This window comes from Pelobates fuscus, chromosome 5 (assembly GCF_036172605.1).
Source record: "Pelobates fuscus isolate aPelFus1 chromosome 5, aPelFus1.pri, whole genome shotgun sequence".
In the NCBI taxonomy this organism is placed as follows: domain Eukaryota; kingdom Metazoa; phylum Chordata; class Amphibia; order Anura; family Pelobatidae; genus Pelobates; species Pelobates fuscus.
Window position 1 is genome coordinate 175919322 of NC_086321.1, and position 17758 is coordinate 175937079.

General features: G+C 40.5%; 1 protein-coding gene across 4 annotated transcripts in view; it reads left to right on the forward strand.

The window, feature by feature from the left end:
* MTMR3 (myotubularin related protein 3) overlaps positions 1 to 17758 on the forward strand; it is an 87480-nt gene that overhangs the window by 24775 nt on the left and 44947 nt on the right. For all 4 annotated transcript variants that reach the window (XM_063454744.1, XM_063454746.1, XM_063454747.1 and 1 more), the window contains exons 2-11: positions 4256 to 4316; positions 5921 to 5996; positions 6142 to 6231; positions 9859 to 9975; positions 12127 to 12209; positions 12665 to 12831; positions 13107 to 13203; positions 14347 to 14460; positions 15407 to 15609; positions 15806 to 15937. In XM_063454744.1, the coding sequence (XP_063310814.1) occupies positions 5994 to 5996; positions 6142 to 6231; positions 9859 to 9975; positions 12127 to 12209; positions 12665 to 12831; positions 13107 to 13203; positions 14347 to 14460; positions 15407 to 15609; positions 15806 to 15937 (1006 nt within the window). In that variant the 5' untranslated portion in view covers positions 4256 to 4316; positions 5921 to 5993. The remainder of the gene's footprint in view (positions 1 to 4255; positions 4317 to 5920; positions 5997 to 6141; positions 6232 to 9858; positions 9976 to 12126; positions 12210 to 12664; positions 12832 to 13106; positions 13204 to 14346; positions 14461 to 15406; positions 15610 to 15805; positions 15938 to 17758) is intronic.

Sequence of the window (17758 nt, forward strand, 5' to 3'; positions counted from 1 at the left end):
GCTGTCTACTAATCTGCAGTACAAAAATAAGTATATTTGTGAATGAAATGTTGCATGCATTTTATATTTCTGTTTACTATACAATTCTAATAGCTGACTTGAGTAGTTGATAAAAATAAAGGAGTACTATTTGGCTTTTACTTAGTTTCCAGTTCTCAGGAATGTACAGTGAGTCGTGTGTTAGCTTTGCCTGGCTGGTTAGCGTGATTCAATTACATTCTTTAGGGACAAGGCAGCCTGCTGTCCCATATCTCCAAACACTGTATTTTTTTTCATCTTTGCAATGTTTGTTATTTGAGGTCCCACAAGACTAGTGTTCAGTCTTTCTAACTATTGAATCCTGGGAAGGCTTGCAGAGAACAATGCTATTTTACTGTATTGTATTAGCCTATATCCAGTTTTAAAGGGATGCTCACTCAGAACACTGTTTGTGTGTTGAAAGATTGTGCAGTGTTTTCTTAACACTTTTTAAATTGTACTATGTTGCAGAGTCTTTAAAGGGACACTATAGTCACCTGAACAACTTTAGCTTAATGAAGCAGTTTTGGTGTATAGAACATGCCCCTGCAGCCTCACTGCTCAATCCTCTGCCATTTAGGAGTTAAATCCCTTTGTTTATGAACCCTAGTCACACCTCCCTGCATGTGACTTGCACAGCCTTCCATAAACACTTCCTGTAAAGAGAGCCCTATTTAGGCTTTCTTTATTGCAAGTTCTGTTTAATTAAGATTTTCTTATCCCCTGCTATGTTAATAGCTTGCTAGACCCTGCAAGAGCCTCCTGTATGTGATTAAAGTTCAATTTAGAGATTGAGATACAATTATTTAAGGTAAATTACATCTGTTTGAAAGTGAAACCAGTTTTATTTTGCATGCAGGCTCTGTCAATCATAGCCAGGGGAGGTTTGGCTAAGGCTGCATAAACAGAAACAAAGTGATTTAAAGGACCACTCTAGTGCCAGGAAAGCATACTCGTTTTCCTGGCACTAGAGTGCCCTGAGGGTGCCCCCACCCTCAGGGACCCCCTCCCGCCCGGCTCTGGAAAGGGGAAAGGGGTAAAAACTTACCTTTACCTTACCGTCGGCTGAATGCGCACGCGCGGCAAGAGCTGCGCGCGCATTCAGCCGGTCACATAGGAAAGCATTCACAATGCTTTCCTATGGACGCTGGCGTGCTCTCACTGTGAAAATCACAGTGAGAATCACGCAAGCGCCTCTAGCGGCTGTCAATGAGACAGCCACTAGAGGACATAGGGGGAAGGCTTAACCCATTCATAAACATAGCAGTTTCTCTGAAACTGCTATGTTTATGAAAAAATGGGTTAACCCTAGAAGGACCTGGCACCCAGACCACTTCATTAAGCTGAAGTGGTCTGGGTGCCTAGAGTGGTCCTTTAACTCCTAAATGACAGTGAATTGAGCAGTGACATTGCAGGGGAATGATCTATACACTAAAACTGCTTTATTTAGCTAAAGTAATTTAGGTGACTATAGTGTTCCTTTAAATATATGTTGATGATCCTTAATGTATTCAGTATGCTTTCTTCTGTTTGCAGCTTTGCATGATTGTTTTGTTTTTGTTGGCAGCATTGAATAAGTAATTCTAAGAACAAGGCAACATTCAAGAAGTCTTTTCTATATAGAGCAGATTTGGGGTAAAGTGCTAATAGTGGAGTAATCATAACATAATGGTTATCTTACAATTATGTAATGTACAGTATTACACTATCTGGTCCTTTTTAGATAAAGGTCTTCTGAACCAACTAGAAACCATATACCCACCCTCCAGTCTGCTTAGTAGATTTTGATGAAATTACAAAATCTACTCCCTTTTTTTTGGGAGGGAGGGAGTGAGGGGGGTTAGGCTTGGGATGTGAATATAAATTAAATACACATATACACTGGACTTGTGGTTTAGTTTCTGACTGAACTGCATGCAATTAAGCAGCTTTGGGCTGATCAAGCCCAATCTTTTTGTGTTCTTGATTTAGAGTACTGTTCCAGGCACCAAGAGAGGGAAAGGAACAATAAAACTGTACTTCTAAGCAGGATTCTTCAGTGCATTTTGACTTTAACTGCTGAGACAGACCAGTGGCAAATGACAGTGGCTGTAGTTGTTCAGGTGACTATAGTGTCCCTTTAAGGACGGAGGCAATTGTACAAGTTCCCATCAAAACAAAACTTGGAATTTGCTTTAGAAGTCTGTTTAACCCCTTAAGGACACATGACATGTGTGACATGTCATGATTCCCTTTTATTCCAGAAGTTTGGTCCTTAAAGGGTTAACCATAATTTACCTTTTTCATATTAAGTGCACCCACACTTGTTATAACTAATTTTGTTCAGGAGAAACGGTGCATTCGTTTCACTTCAAATATTCATATATGAAACAATTTTATATGAATAAAATCTAAAACAAAATAACCCATTTTGTAACATTGTTGTTTCAAACATTTTTCAACATATATTTTGCTTATCTATGTGATTAGATCCCACTCCTTCTGTTCAGGAATTCTGTTGTAATTTCTAGTCCCGATATTGTTCATCTTATTCTGTAATTTTGTATATTTATTTGTTCTAAACAGCCCTCACCCATGTTTGTCTTAGTTATATTATTCTTCGCTGCCTACCATAGCTATTTGCCTTAGCTATCCTTAGCGAGTTTGCATGCACTCTGCCAGCTGTGAACACTGCTCGATGGGATCCGTGCGTACCCCTTTTAATTATTGTAATTAATTATAGGGTAAATAACACACTAGTGTGTGTCAGTCCCACCGCAGGCTGCGGCATGGACTTCTGTCAGCCATGTGATCGCTCTGTGAGGAGCACACTGTAATAAAAGCTTGAAAGGTGACATTTACTTTATTTCTGCCCTTGCCGTCCCAGTCTCAATGTTGTGCTCCACCTTGTTGGCTGAGATCATCAGTGTTGATGATCTCATCCAATCTAATGTTTCCCAACATGGAAACATTGGTAGACTATTGAGCATGCGTAGAAGAAATGCCACAGTGCGCAAATCTAACATTTTCTATGAGGCATCTAACATTTTCTATGAGGCATCTAACATTTTCTATGAGACCTCTATGAGGTTAAAATTATAGGGACATGGCATTTCGACCATTTCATTGAGATGAAGTGGTCTTGGTGCCAACAGAGTCCCCATACAGCTCAGAAACAAATGATAGACAGATTTTGTCCATTTTGTTCCCTCTAGAGTAGATTAGATTAGACCAATGGCAATGTTACAGGTGCTATAGTCTCTACAAGCTTGTTTAAATAAAATGTCTGCTCAGGTTCATGGCAAGTTATTCAAGTAATAGTAAAAAATAGTTTGGGAAATAGCTGTTGGTTGCCTCTGCTTTTAGGCACAGAGGGCAGGAATTACTTTGTTTATTGTGCTTTGGAATTTAAAATGATTATTTGATCAGGGTTCCCTCCCAGTCAGTGTCAGTTAGTTTATAAATAGAAACACAAAATTATACAGAACTATAAACAATCTGTGGATTCAAGAGTAAATGTTGTTATCTTTATTTAGAAACAAGTAAATTTAGAAGATGCAGCTGCATGATAAAGCTCGCCATTGAGTCACGTAAGAAAAGATGTCCCGAAGCAAAGTGTGATCTTTCAACCAGGGTTCCATGATGCAGTGCTGTGCCTCATGGTACCTCAGAGTGTGCCAGAAACGAAGTGTGGGAGATTTATCCAAGTGTTATGGTCCAAAAAGTTGCCTGAAGTATTACGTTGGGGTAGTCTTCCATAGAAAACAGTGGGACCAGCAGCCCCCATTGTTTTCGTCTTATTTAAGTGTTAATAAGTCTCAAATATATAGTTTCTTTTAAAATGTATTTCTCCTGGGTGTGTACAGATGTATTTGTTATTCTTTGTTCATTTACTAGGGCACAGCATGCTGATGCTTGCAGAAGTTACATTGACTCAGACACCTCCCCCCACCCTTTGCAATTTCAAATTCTGCAATATGTGGTTTGTTCTGTAACCCATGGATCTATTCCATTTTGTTACCATTGATCTTGCTTGATGGATGGTTTATGTGTCTCTTATATTCTTAACCTTATGAAGTATATTTTCCAACTGTATTACCACCTTTCTGGTGCAATAATTGAGAAAATACTATTTAACATAGTTTCTCTCATTCATATAATTCTGGAAAAAGCCTATCAATCAGAATCCTTTTCCATGGCAAAAAAAAGTTAAAAGCCACTAAATAAACCTTTCAAATATTTTTTTTCCTGTTTTTAGATATTTTGGTAAAATGTATTAAAAGGATTCAAGACCTACGAAGTCTTCAACATTCTGCAAGGTACGTAATGTATGCTTACGTTTTAGTGTGTATGTGTGGTGTTCTTATAATTAAAAAAAATAAAAATAAAATTTTTTATACAATTTTGTTAATCCATAGATTATGATTTCTCTCTTAATGGAACACTATAGTCACCTAAACAACTTTAGCCTAATGAAGCAGTTTTAGTGTATAGATCATGCCTCTCATTTTTTACTGCTCAATTCACTGCCATTTAGGAGTTAAATCCCTTTGTTTCTGTTTATGCAGCCATTGCCACACCTCCCCTGGCTCTGATTGACACAGCCTGCATGAAAAAAACAGTTTTCACTTTCAATCAGATGTAATTAACCTTAAAGGGACACTATAGCCACCCAGACCACTTCAGCTCAATGAAGTGGTCTGGGTGCCAGGTCCCTCAGGTTTTAACCCTTCAGATGCAAACATAGCAGTTTCATGGAAACTATGTTTACATTTGGGGTTAATCCAGCCTCTAGTGGCTGTGCTTTCCTATTGACACTTTGAATGCGCGTGAGGCACTTGCCGCGCATGCGCATTCGGCTCCGCTGACGTTGGACGAGGGAGCTGACGTCAGCAGGGGAGGAGAGGTCACCAGCACCGAGGGAGCCCGGCGCTGGATTAAGGTAAGTGACTGAAGGGGTTTTAACCCCTTCAGCGCCATGGGTGGGGGCACACTCAGGGCACTATAGTGTCAGGAAAACTGCTTTGTTTTCCTGACACTATAGTGATCCTTTAAAAAATTTTCTCTTGCTCTGTAAATTGAACTTTAATCACATACAGGAGGCTCTTGAAGGATCTAGCAAGCTATTGACATAGCAAGGCATAAAAAAAATCGAAATTAAACAGAACTTGCAATAAAGGAAGGATAAACTATAGGTGACTCTTTTTACAGGAAGTGTTTAGGAAGGCCGTGCAAGTTACATGCAGGGAGGTGTGACTAGGATTCATAAACAATGATTTAACTCCTAAATGACAGAAAATTGAGCAGTAAGGCTGCAGGGGCATGCAGGGTCGGTGCTAGGATTTTTAGTTACACAGGCGAAGATGCATTTTGGTGTCCCCCAACCTCCTTAAAAAAAGAAAATGCATCTTCACCTGTGTGTCTTTCCTCCCAAGCCACAGGCACACAGGCATCGTTTTTCAGTCACACAGTCAGTCATACAGATGCACTGTCATACAAACCCAGAAATAATCATACAGAGACACACAGACACATACACTCAGACATACAGATACAGACATACAGAGACCTACATATATACGCATTCGGCGCTGACCTAGGAAGAGGGAGGAGAGTTGCCCGGCACTGGAGAAAGGTAAGAGTTTAAACCCTTAAGCGCGGTGGGAGTGGGACCCTGAGGGTGGGGGGGACCTAAAGACCATATAGTGCCAGGAAAACGAGTTTGTTTTCCTGGCACTATAGTGGTCCTTTAAGCTAAAGTTGTTTTGGTGACTATATAGTGTCCCTTTAATATGTTTGCATTTAAAATTGAATGTGATTTTTGAAATGAGACTGCTGTTCTATGGAGGTTTGAGGTGTCTGGTTGCGTGTTTTTAAATTTTAGAGCAATATAAGATTTTTGGTATTTTTAAATGTATTGCAGGTATAATATATATTCCTTTTGGTGGACAGATCCTTGGGTACCAAACACCTTCCTTCTCACTGCTGCATAAATCATGGTGAGTTGTATGCAATTAATTCTCTCACTGGGATGTCCTTTTGTTTTGCTGGATTTTTGTTCACAATAATAACAATAAATACACCAGAAAATATATATATATTTATATATAAATAAATTAATTTTTTTATTTTTTTTATCTGTAGGATGAAGAAAGTCAGAGCAGCCTTGAGTGCATTCAAGCCAACCACATATTCCCTCGAAAGCAGCTAATCCGGGAAGATGAAAGCCTCCAGGTATGTATGAAGAATATTATCTGTAAACCTAATCCTTCCCATGTTCTTATTTTCACAAGTTTAAAGATCACCTTCAAAAAGTTATAGACATATGTCCCAATTATTGCTTCTAGTGGTCAGTAAGAACCTAGATGGTTGTCCTGAGGGAGTATGAGGCAATTATTTGACCACCATATGAATACCAGAATGGGCAGTACCGGCACACCACTGTCTATCTAGACAGAGGGTTGTAGTTGTATAGTCTGCTCGTTTTGTAAGTTTACTAAGTTGTTATTTTATATAAGGTTTTTTTTTTTTTTTCTTAACAAAATTATAATATGGTCCAACTTGATTATGTGTGTTTAATATTTCCCTCAATCATGCATATGGGACCTGGTAAGTTTACGTTGGTCTGTGAGACCTGGAACCTTGTTATTAAATAAACATAAAGGAACATGAAAGTATAGTAGTCTATAACAGGCTTGGCTTGTGTGGACTTGCATTCAGGCATGTGAGTACATGTGAGAGTCGGGTGGTTGCAGTCTTTGGCCTTAGCCAGTAACTGCCAGCAGTGGATCCATTGGGCCATGCATTACATAACAGCCTCTCTTAGGGAACCTTGTATGCAAGAGATGGGAGCTATTGTATCCAATACTTGTGGTTGGGTACAGTCAGCCCAATGCCATGTAAATGGGGTGACGAGCATATAGAGTGTCCTGTTGGGCATAACTTGCTTGCTGCCCGCTCTCCCTCTTGATCCATTCTCATCTTTATCAGTAGTCAGACCTCTTTACAATTCCCCTTTACAGTTACAAAACATAATTTTTATTTTATTTTTTTTGTGTAAAGTATCAATCCTAAACTTAACTCCTATCCTAACCCTTATCATAACCGTAATTTAATAATAGCTCTAGCAATTGTGGTAGAATGATTTGGAATTTCCCTGCTGATTTCATCAGATGTATTCCTTTGCTGGCTCCAGTCCGAATTCTAATCCTTCACCTATTTCTAATCCAAAGGGGTTTCCCTCTGCTAATATCAGTACTGATATTGACAAAGGAATTTCTAAGCTTAAACAGTAGAGTGGTCTGTGATCGCCATCTATTGACTGTTTTCAGTATGACTAGGAGATCCTTGTCATTCTTAAAGGGACACTATAGTCACTTGAACAACTTTAGCTTAATGAAGCAGTTTTGGTGTATAGAACATGCCCCTGCAGCCTCACTGCTCAATCCTCTGCCATTTAGGAGTTAAATCCCTTTGTTTATGAACCCTAGTCACACCTCCCGGCATGTGACTTGCACAGCCTTCCATAAACACTTCCTGTAAAGAGAGCCCTATTTAGGCTTTCTTTATTGCAAGTTCTGTTTAATTAAGATTTTCTTATCCCCTGCTATGTTAATAGCTTGCTAGACCCTGCAAGAGCCTCCTGTGTGTGATTGAAGTTCAATTTAGAGATTGAGATACAATTATTTAAGGTAAATTACATCTGTTTGAAAGTGAAACCAGTCTTTTTTTTCATGCAGGCTCTGTCAATCATAGCCAGGGGAGGTGTGGCTAGGGCTGCATAAACAGAAACAAAGGGATTTAACTCCTAAATGACAGTGAATTGAGCAGTGAAATTGCAGGGGAATGATCTATACACTAAGACTGCTTTATTTAGCTTAAGTAATTTAGGTGACTATAGTGTTCCTTTAAAAACTAGAGTGCTGGGGGCGGGGCCGGGCCGCCGAGCTGAGCGGTCGCAGGACAGATCAGCTCCTGCTAAATATAACCTTTTACGCCTGTAAACCGGGCTTTTGGAGGGAGTGAACAGCCCACAACTGCGACCCCAGATGTCTAGGGCTACCAGAGCTGAGGAGAGGCTTACCCTCGGGGTTTTAGTTCCTCAGGGGAGAGGTCCCTGCGGCAACAGGCGAGACCTTACCCGGCAGTGAGAGGAGTGGACGGCCGCCACACCACTAACCTGCCCACTGGAGCCCGTCGAACACGGATACTATCTGCGGACCCAGTCCCGATTTCCCCCTGGACCAGGGGGGGGTGATCCCGGTCCTCACCCTAAAGGCCTGATCGAGATACAGTGGACGAAACCGCTGCACCCAAAATGGCGACCACCATGTGCGCAAGAGACCCATGCCCCGACAACAGCAGGCCGCAAGGACCAAGCAGGGTGCCCCAGCATGAAGCTGGACATCCCACTCACCTCATTTCCAGCCTGCTCCCAAGCGACCACACGCAAACAACATTAAGCCTCCCACCACGGCTGACCCAGGCTCTCGGAGGACCAAGCACATCGCAAAGCAGCCGCAGCCCACGAGAACCCTCACCGCATGCAGCCAGCGTACAACCCACAGAGCAGCAGGGATGGACGGAGGTCAGATGCCTGCTTCCCCACTACATAGAACGAGCTGCACTGGCATCGGTCGGCAGTGGGACTTCCCCTCCAAGAACGGTCTCGAGACCACCAAGATGGCGGCTCCCCGCGGAGACAAAACCCAACTCCAGCAAGAATCCGCCAACAGCAACGATAAACTGTCTCAGGGACTAACGCTCGTAAGCTGCAGCTCAGATAAGCTACTCTTAATCAGCAGCACTCTCCCTTGTCCTCTGCACAACCCTACTTCAGCAAGTATACCTATAGTGGCTTCTAGCAGATCTAATTGCATTAATGTGTAGCTATAGGGGACTAAGGGGTGAAGCTGTATATCTCATACCCTATTAACTGCATCCATGTATGTCTATGGGGGCCTAAGGGGTGATGTTATATCTCTCATACCTAAGCATGTACCTAGCTAAACTAAATATACTGCCTGCATGTAACCTTATCTTGCAACTAACTACTAGAAAATGTGCAATGCCTAGCAACTACTATGTGTTATATGAAACGTCTACTTAACCAAAAATGTGCAAGTTACTCTTATGCCACAAATATGTTCACCACTATACGAATACTGCGCTTGTTAGAGCTGTTGTGGCTGTTCAAGCAATGTTGTAATCTCAGTGCTGAGTGCTGAATACACATCGGTGCTGGATAACTGGTAAAAATTTCACAGGGCATGCAGTGATAACCTGTCAAGGTCTGTTCGGACGCTGGGGTCTGTCTTAATCAACGTACAGCCCTAGAATCACAGTTTCTGGGCCCAATTGCTCAGTTGCCGTGAGTTAAAGGACTGTATGCAGCTTTCACTGTATAGAGGTCATCGGTCAGTCTGAGGCCACCAATTGTGGCTCAAGCTGACCGAGAGGAGCCCCGGGTACCAATTGAATTTGGAGTCTCCCTGGTTTGAACAGGGATTTACTTTGCTCACACAGAGTTGTAGCAGTGTCTAATTTAAAGCCCCATTTAAAGGACTGTATGCCGTGGTCACTTTGAGTGTTGCATACAGGTCATCGGTCAGCGTGGAACCACTAATTCTGACCCCTGCTGACCGTGAAGCCCTGGCATCTAATGATACATGTGGTATCCCTGTTAGTAGCAGCCGGGAAATTGTCACTGCTGGTAAAATATAGCATGTTGAAATTATTCTGTCATGGATCCTTAAGGCCAAGTCATGATAGGCATGACGTGCATTTTAAAGTGTTTTTTCCTTTTCTCTGCTCACCGAAGTATTCCTGCACAGTTTGTAATGCCTGATATTGTATTCTTAGGTCCCCTTCCAAGAGCTTCATGGGGAGAGCACCGAATATGTGGGTCGAGCCCAGGATGCAGTGATTTCTCTTTCCAACTATCGTTTAAATCTCAAACTCAAAGAATCTTTTATCAATGCAAGTATCCTTGTTCTCATAATATCTACTTTACGATAGTAAAATATGAACATACAATAGGAGGCTGTTTTTGCTGTTTTGTGTTTTTGTTTTGTTTTCTTCTTTTGAGTAAACTGGACATGAAGGTTAAAGTGCACAGTAAAGTATCTTTCAAATCTGATAAATGGTTACTTAAATGCATCACGAGAATTATACGGTAGTGCTTATAATGACCAACGTTACCTGCCATTTCCCCTTAAGAATTTTGCAGTAAATTGCCTCTTATCTGGGTTCTGCTGGGGTTGAGCTTCTTCAGAACAGCAGAAGCCAAGTACTGATCCTGCTATTCAAGCTCAAAATTACCACTTGCCACTAGCCATTCACAAATTAAAATGTAGCCCTGGTGACTGTTTCACTAACCCTTCAGTGTCTTGTAACTTTTACGGCTTAGCTATTAGTGTAGAAGGTGAAATTTTAAGCCTTGTGTGCAGTTAATCTGTTGTCGAAGATCTTCAGCTCAGCACTGTCCACAAATTAATTATTCTGTGTGCAGGGAATTGAAGGGATTCTAGAGTCCGACCCCCCCCCCCCCCCCCCTCTCAAAAGCACAGAAAGGGCTAAAAACCTTTTATTTACTCACGCGATACCAGCGCCAATCTAAATCAGGGATGGGTAAGTGCTCTTCCTCCTCCAACGTCATCGGACAGGGGAACCTAATGCACATGGGCTGTGAGCAATGCAAAAAAACATTACTTTTATATGAGGATTTCACTTAATGTATGTCCTCATATAGAGAGCGGGGATGTCTAACTATGTTTAAGGGACATAGTCTGCTAGAATCCCAGTAGTGCCTCTAGTGGCTGTCTGATAGGCAGTCTTAGTCATACAAGGTAATATTTGCAGTTTCTTTAAAACTGCAATGTTTTACATTTCAGGACTAAGGGGGACAATGACAGTGCACCCAGATCACTTCAATGAGATAAATTGGTCTTGGTGACTATAGTGTCCCTTTAACATTAGCCATCCTAAAACTCTCATTTTGGAATAGCTAATTAAAGCTGACACAGGTGGAGTTACTGAAACACTGCACATACAGGGTCTTTGCATTGTGACTGATAGATTTCACTCCAGCACTATTATTTAGTTATCCTTTTTTTGTGTGTTAAATAGTATAAATTGGAAGGTGGAAAAAAATTTTTTTTTTTGTTTTTAACATTTAAAAAAAAAAAAAAAAAAAATATATACATATATATATATTTTTTTGCCAGTGAAGTAATTGCCAGCAGCGATCCATAAAATGTCTCACTAAACACCATAAGAACTTTTCACTTAAGTCTTGGAGGAGTCTGCCTATCACTGCATTTTCATATCCCAGTCCTTCATTTTTTGGAAACTCTAAATGGAATTTTATTTTTCCTTTCATTTATTTATTTTTGCATACATTTTTTTTATTCATATAATATATTTTTAAATATTTTTTTTTTTTTTTTTTTTTTCTAAAAGAAATTAGTTGTATAGTTTGTTTATTTTTCTCCAAGCTGATTTAAAGGAGCACTATAGTGCCAGGAAAACAAACTAATTTTCCTGGCACTATAGGGTCATTAGGTTCGACCACCTCCTGCTGGGCTGAAGGGGCTAAAACCCCTTCAGCCACTTACTTTTCTCCAGCGCCGGGCTCACTCTGTGCTCTGGAACCCCACCCCACCCCCTCCGACGTCAGATCGGCATGCGCGGCTAGAGCCGCGTGCGCATTCAAACCACCCATCTGAAAGCATTACTCAATTCTTTCCTATGGACGTCCAGCGTCTTATCACTGTGATTTTCACAGTGAGAATCGCAGAAGCGCCACTAGCGACTGTCAGAGAGACCGCCACTAGAGGCTGGATTAACCATCAGTGAATCATAGCAGTTTCTCTGAAACTGGTATGTTTTCAGCTGCAGGGTTTAAACTAGAAGGACCTGGCACCCAGACCTCTTCATTGAGCTGAAGTGGCCTGGGTGCCTATAGTGGTCCTTTAACATTTACATCATTGCCCAACGTTTTGAAAAGTGAAGATGAAATGGATCATTTGTTTTTAATATTCATGTAATCTGCGACCTGGGTAACCTTTACCTAGTGGATTGCATGAGATGTGAAAGTCAACCTATTTTAAAGCTCAGTTTTGGTTTCAGGTTCCTCTACAGCTGATAGAATCTGTGGAATGTCGAGATCTTTTCCAGCTTCACCTTACATGCAAGGACTGCAAAGTAATCAGGTACATTTGTTGATGCAACAATAAAACTTATTCATTGTTAAAAATACATTAATATATTGTTAAAGTATGATTTTCACCACCATCACACAGTGCGCCCACACGTGTAAAAATAAATAAAATGCTTTATTTAAAAAAAAAAAAAAAAAAGTTCATAAAGTGCGGTTTGGATGAGAATAATTAGGTATGATAAATCAAATCTGGATATGTAACAAATTCTGTTTTTAATGTGAAATATGTACTAAATATAACCAATTGTTGTGTAGCAATGTTTTTTACGTTATTAGCATTTACAATTCACATACAATATATTTACAGTGACTAGGTGAAAAAGCCCTGCTCATATGAGCTTACAGTTGATGAGATGCAATTTTATAGGCTATGCTTTTAGATTGTATAGTTTTCTTTAATCTGCTCTTAAGAAACCTGAAAGATTAGCAGTGGTGTTTTGGATTCAGGTGCCAGTTCCTAAACTTTGAACAAGTACAGGAGTGGCAGAAGCGTCTCAATGCTGCACTTCGGCCACCAACTCGAATCGAAGATCTTTTCTCCTTTGCGTACCACGCATGGTGCATGGAAGTTTATGCCAGTGAGAAAGAACAGCATGGGGACCTTTGTCGACCAGGTGTGCATGCTCTCCATCATTATTACCTACATTTCTCAATGCCAATCAATGCTTTACTATCTTCATGCTGTCTTTTGATTAACATTATTTCCTGCTTTGATCTGTCCCTCTCTTCACTCATTGATGTCTCTGGCAGTCTGTTACTCTTAATTTGTGACCAAGTCCATTTATGTTTTTTCTTTGTGACTAACCAATGTGCTGTATTTTTTTTGTTGGCTTAGCCTTCCTTCCTCTTCATATGTTTCAGTCCTCTCTCTTGTGTATGTACTCTACAGGTGATCATGTGATTTCACGATTTAAGAATGAGGTTGAGCGAATGGGGTTTGACATGGATAACGCTTGGAGAATTTCCAATATTAATGAAAAATTTAGGTACTTATCTATGTTTCACTTCTAATCTCCTGCTGTCATAACCGGTAAATCTCTGAATGACATGCCTTCACCATGTCAATCATTTCACTCTGGGGTTTATTCATTTAATGCGGAGTGGCAGCCAAGCAGTAATCAGATACCTTGGTTGTCACAGTTTGCTTGTTTTAATTAATTTGGCTATCTACAAAAAGCAAACTTGGTATTTCATCTAAAAATGCATTTCCATTTAACTGCATATTGGTTATCTGTTAGATTCAGCTGAATCTTATAACATTAGTGATGACTGTTCACAAACTATATTGCAACTGAATTTCCTGTATGTTTCAATTCATCTGATACAGATCCAGTAGCTCAATCCTAAATCTCTTTCCCCCTACCCTTATATTAGCAGCCCTTTTTCCTCCTCCTTTACAGGGAAATTCGGTAAGAATTTGGTTTGCAACATGGTTGATTTATTTTGAATTGAATATCATAGTTGAGGCGAGAATTATTTGCAGATAACCGGGATCAGTTTGGTTGTTGGTGCATACAGTTATAAGAATACTATAGGCACTGTAACTACTTGAACTCATTGCCCTTTAGTGCCGTCCTTCCATTCAAAGTTAAATGGTCTTAATGCTAAATATGAGTCTCCAGTAGCCTGTCTACTCTGTGCTGCTTGGGCTAATGTGGAAGAGTTAACCTGTGCAGTAAAATGTGTCAGCTGACTGCTTTCAGCCTATCACAGCATTCATTACTGGTATGGTGCGAAGGAAGTGTGTTATAAGGGTAAGGGTTATGGCTGTGGGTGGGCTGGTATGATAAATGCATATAGTGCTGGCCTACTCAAACCCCTTTTAACCCTGCGTGCGGGTACAGTGCCAGGCAGTATAACCGATGAAATGGTTATAATGCCTACCGCTAATCTTAAAGTCATTTTAACAGATGTATGCAGCAGAGTTGAGCTAAATTAAATCATCAATTATTTATTAATGGAAAATTGCATTCAGTGAGTAGACCATGCAGTGATTTATTAAATGAAACCGTTTATTGCATCATTTATTTTGTTTTGTTTTGGTTGATTCCCCTGTATTCCCAAAAGGCAGGGATGTGCAGCAATTCTTTTTCAGTCTTTTTATTTTCAGCATGTCTGTCTCTACGCAGGCTTTGTTCCAGTTATCCACAGGAGCTGATTGTCCCGGCCTCTATAACAGACAAAGAATTGGAGAGTGTTGCCAGCTTCCGCGCTTGGAAGCGTATTCCTGCTGTGGTGTACCGGTGAGGATTTTTTTCAGCCCAAAGAATTTTAATGATCTTCTTTCTTACAGGATTAGCCCCTTATACACAAGTATAAGTAAATATATTAAAACATAATAATTGTCAATTAAGATTATATAATCTGTGACCTTGCCAACAGTGAGAATTCCTAACGGCCAGGATTCTATTATTCTTAATTTATTATATGTATAGTAGGCAGAATTCGTATAAATAAAAGGAGACCACAGAATAACCACAGACAACGTTTAATTACTTTTCAATGGGCTTGGCTGTGGTGTTTATTAAAAGCTCAAGGGGCTTACAACCATAACTTTGTAACCATATAACATACGGTTCACCAACTTTTAACTTTATTAACCACCATATTGCCAGTCAGTCATAACTAACCTCACCGCCTTTTATTTAAAACCATTTAACACCATATCCTTCCTCAGAACTTGACCCCGAGGATGATTTTTGTCCCAATGCTTCAAAACACCATGACAATACAATTAAATAAAAGTAAAGGGAGGAGGATTAAACTTGTGCTGCTTCTCTTTATACTGTTCCATTTTCCAGCTCTTTTTCTGCTTGCAACTTTCAACAAATCCCATGCCAGCTCCAGCCCCCAGAAACAGATGTGTCATCAATTTTTCCCAGATACCTGTCTAACTGACCAACTACCACAAGATGTATAATTCCGCACATTCAAATCCCAGTCAAAACAGATTAACTTTATTGCCACCATACATATATGCCATAGTGCTTGGTGCCTGTGGCTTCTTTATTCATTACATCCCTGTTGTATGCATTTCATTTATATGTACTCCTTTACAGCACTGTATACAGATTCAGACATTTTATAAAGGTTTCTCGAAGCCCTTGTCATGCATTGAAATATGCAGTTTTACATTTGCTTTTCAAATAATATTTTGTTCAGGTGACTACAATTCCATATTCCTCATAGGCACCAGAGTAACGGGGCTGTAATCGCTCGCTGTGGTCAGCCTGAGGTCAGCTGGTGGGGTTGGAGGAATGCAGATGACGAGAACCTTGTTCAGGCCTTGGCCAGGGCATGTGTGACCGATCGAAACAAAGCCAGCCCAGGCAAAATGGCCAATGGCAGCTGCACTCATGCTAATGGGGGAGTTCTTACAGACGTGGATTTTGGTATGAGTCCGAACACTGTTCGCTTAAATTTTCAGAGCCAAATAAGTTGAAGATAATCAGATGTTGCTCATTGACATGCAAATTAAGCATGCAAAGAGTTTTGATATTTTGTGGATATAATGCTAGCCTGACTGTTGATGCTTAGCCTTAGTGTTATATTTGTTTGTTCATTTTTTTTCCCTTCACCCCCTTACAGATTCCTCTGTTCCACATATATCCACACCTGAAACCCCGCCTGTACAGCCATCAAAGCTGTTGATTCTTGATGCTCGTTCTTATACTGCTGCAGTGGCTAACCGTGCCAAAGGAGGAGGCTGTGAATGTCCTGGTGAGACTATTAATGCATTTGTACATACAAGGGTATGACGTAGAAATAAAATACCAGGGATGTGTCTAAGCTAACTTTGTTTAAAAATGTAAAGTAAACTTGGCAGATTTTTGTATGCTAGTGAAATCGAAAGCACGTTTTGTTTTAAAAGGTGTATGTACCCTAACGTTTCTCCTTCCTACAAATTTTTGATGACTAGATCTGTACACATCTATCCACAGCTCAATTAAAAAATATCCACACCCCACAACTTAGATGCAGATGTTAAAAACAAAACATATAATTAAAATTGTTAATTTTGGCTGTATGTTGCATTCACCATGCTGTTTTTGCATGGTGACTGGATATTAAGGAGTTCAATATCTTGTGTGTAAGACTTAGCCAGTGGACTCCATATGGCAAACCTACCCCACCCACACTAGAGAGATTTCTAACCAGATAAAGACAAGTTAAAGGTCGGAAGGGGTTGTAGTCCTTTCTCGCCTTGACTACTGTAATCCGCTTCTCAGTCGTCTTACATGCTCCCAACTTGCGCCGTTACAGTCCATGATAAATGCGTCTTCCTGTCCGCCTGCACCTCCCATGCCTCACCCTTCTGTCAGTCCCTACATTGGCTTCCTGCAAGATATAGGACTCCATTTAAAATTCTGGTTCTTGCTTTCAAATCTCTACATAATGCTGTCTATCTTCCCTAATACACAAGTATGTCCCGACTAGGCCCTTACGCTCTGCTGAAGACTTATGTCTATCTTCTGTCCGTACTCCCACATCTGATGCTCACCTTCAAGACTTCTCAAGGGCTGCACCGTTCCTGTGGAACTTGCTTCCCTCCTCCGTTAGATGCTCACCCAGTCTCCACTCCTTCAAAAAAATCATTAGAAACCCACTTCTTCATAAAAGCGTGTCAATTAAACTGTTAATAGCTCCTGACTGATTCCTCTCTTGCAACTGTCATTAGTCTAATACTATCCTTACCTTTTGTGTTGCTTTACCCCATTCCCTCTAGCATGTAAGCTCATTGAGCAGGGCCCTCAACCCCTCTGTTCCTGTGTGTCCAACGTGTCTGGTTACAACTACATGTTTGTTCATCGTCCCACTGTAAAGCGCTGTGGAATTTGTTGGCGCTATTTAAATAACATAATGATAATCCCCTCTAAAATATGCTGATGTGAACATTTCCTAGCAGACAGAGTTCTATGAAAAAATGGCTACATGGGAATTTAATTAGGTTTATATCTGGAGAAAATCAATGTTGGTCATGAGTGATAACTTAGATTGTTGAATCGGAAAAGAAAATTAAACTTGTAATGGAAAAATAAAGGTAATACTGTTCAAAAACATACAGATTAACAACTAAAATGCAACATAGGCTTCAGATGGTCTACCAGACTAGGTGAGACTCACTCCCGCCTGGGTACACGAACAAAGTTCCAGTCAAGTGACTGCAACATTAGAATAGTGTCCCAGGTGATCAAGGTATGAATACAGGGATCTTGGAAGGGTCCAGGCTAGTCATTTGTGTATCATTGGCTCTGATAAGGCCCAATCCGCTCATGCTTGCTTCCAGATCTACCCGAAATAGAACTGGAGTATCCTGGGGACTCACGAGCGGTAGGCAACTTCTTTGGCTCGGAGAACCTGGAGCATTGTTTTCACCCCGTACCAACGAACAGGGCTTTGTTCTGAGTGGTTTGAAAGCGGACAATTAGATCAGCTCTAGTAGAGATTGGGCAGTTGGTGACTTTGGTAAACTTAACAAGCCATCCATTTTCATAATTGTTGCCTTTTTAGGGGGTATTGGACCATACTCGAAGAGGTTAA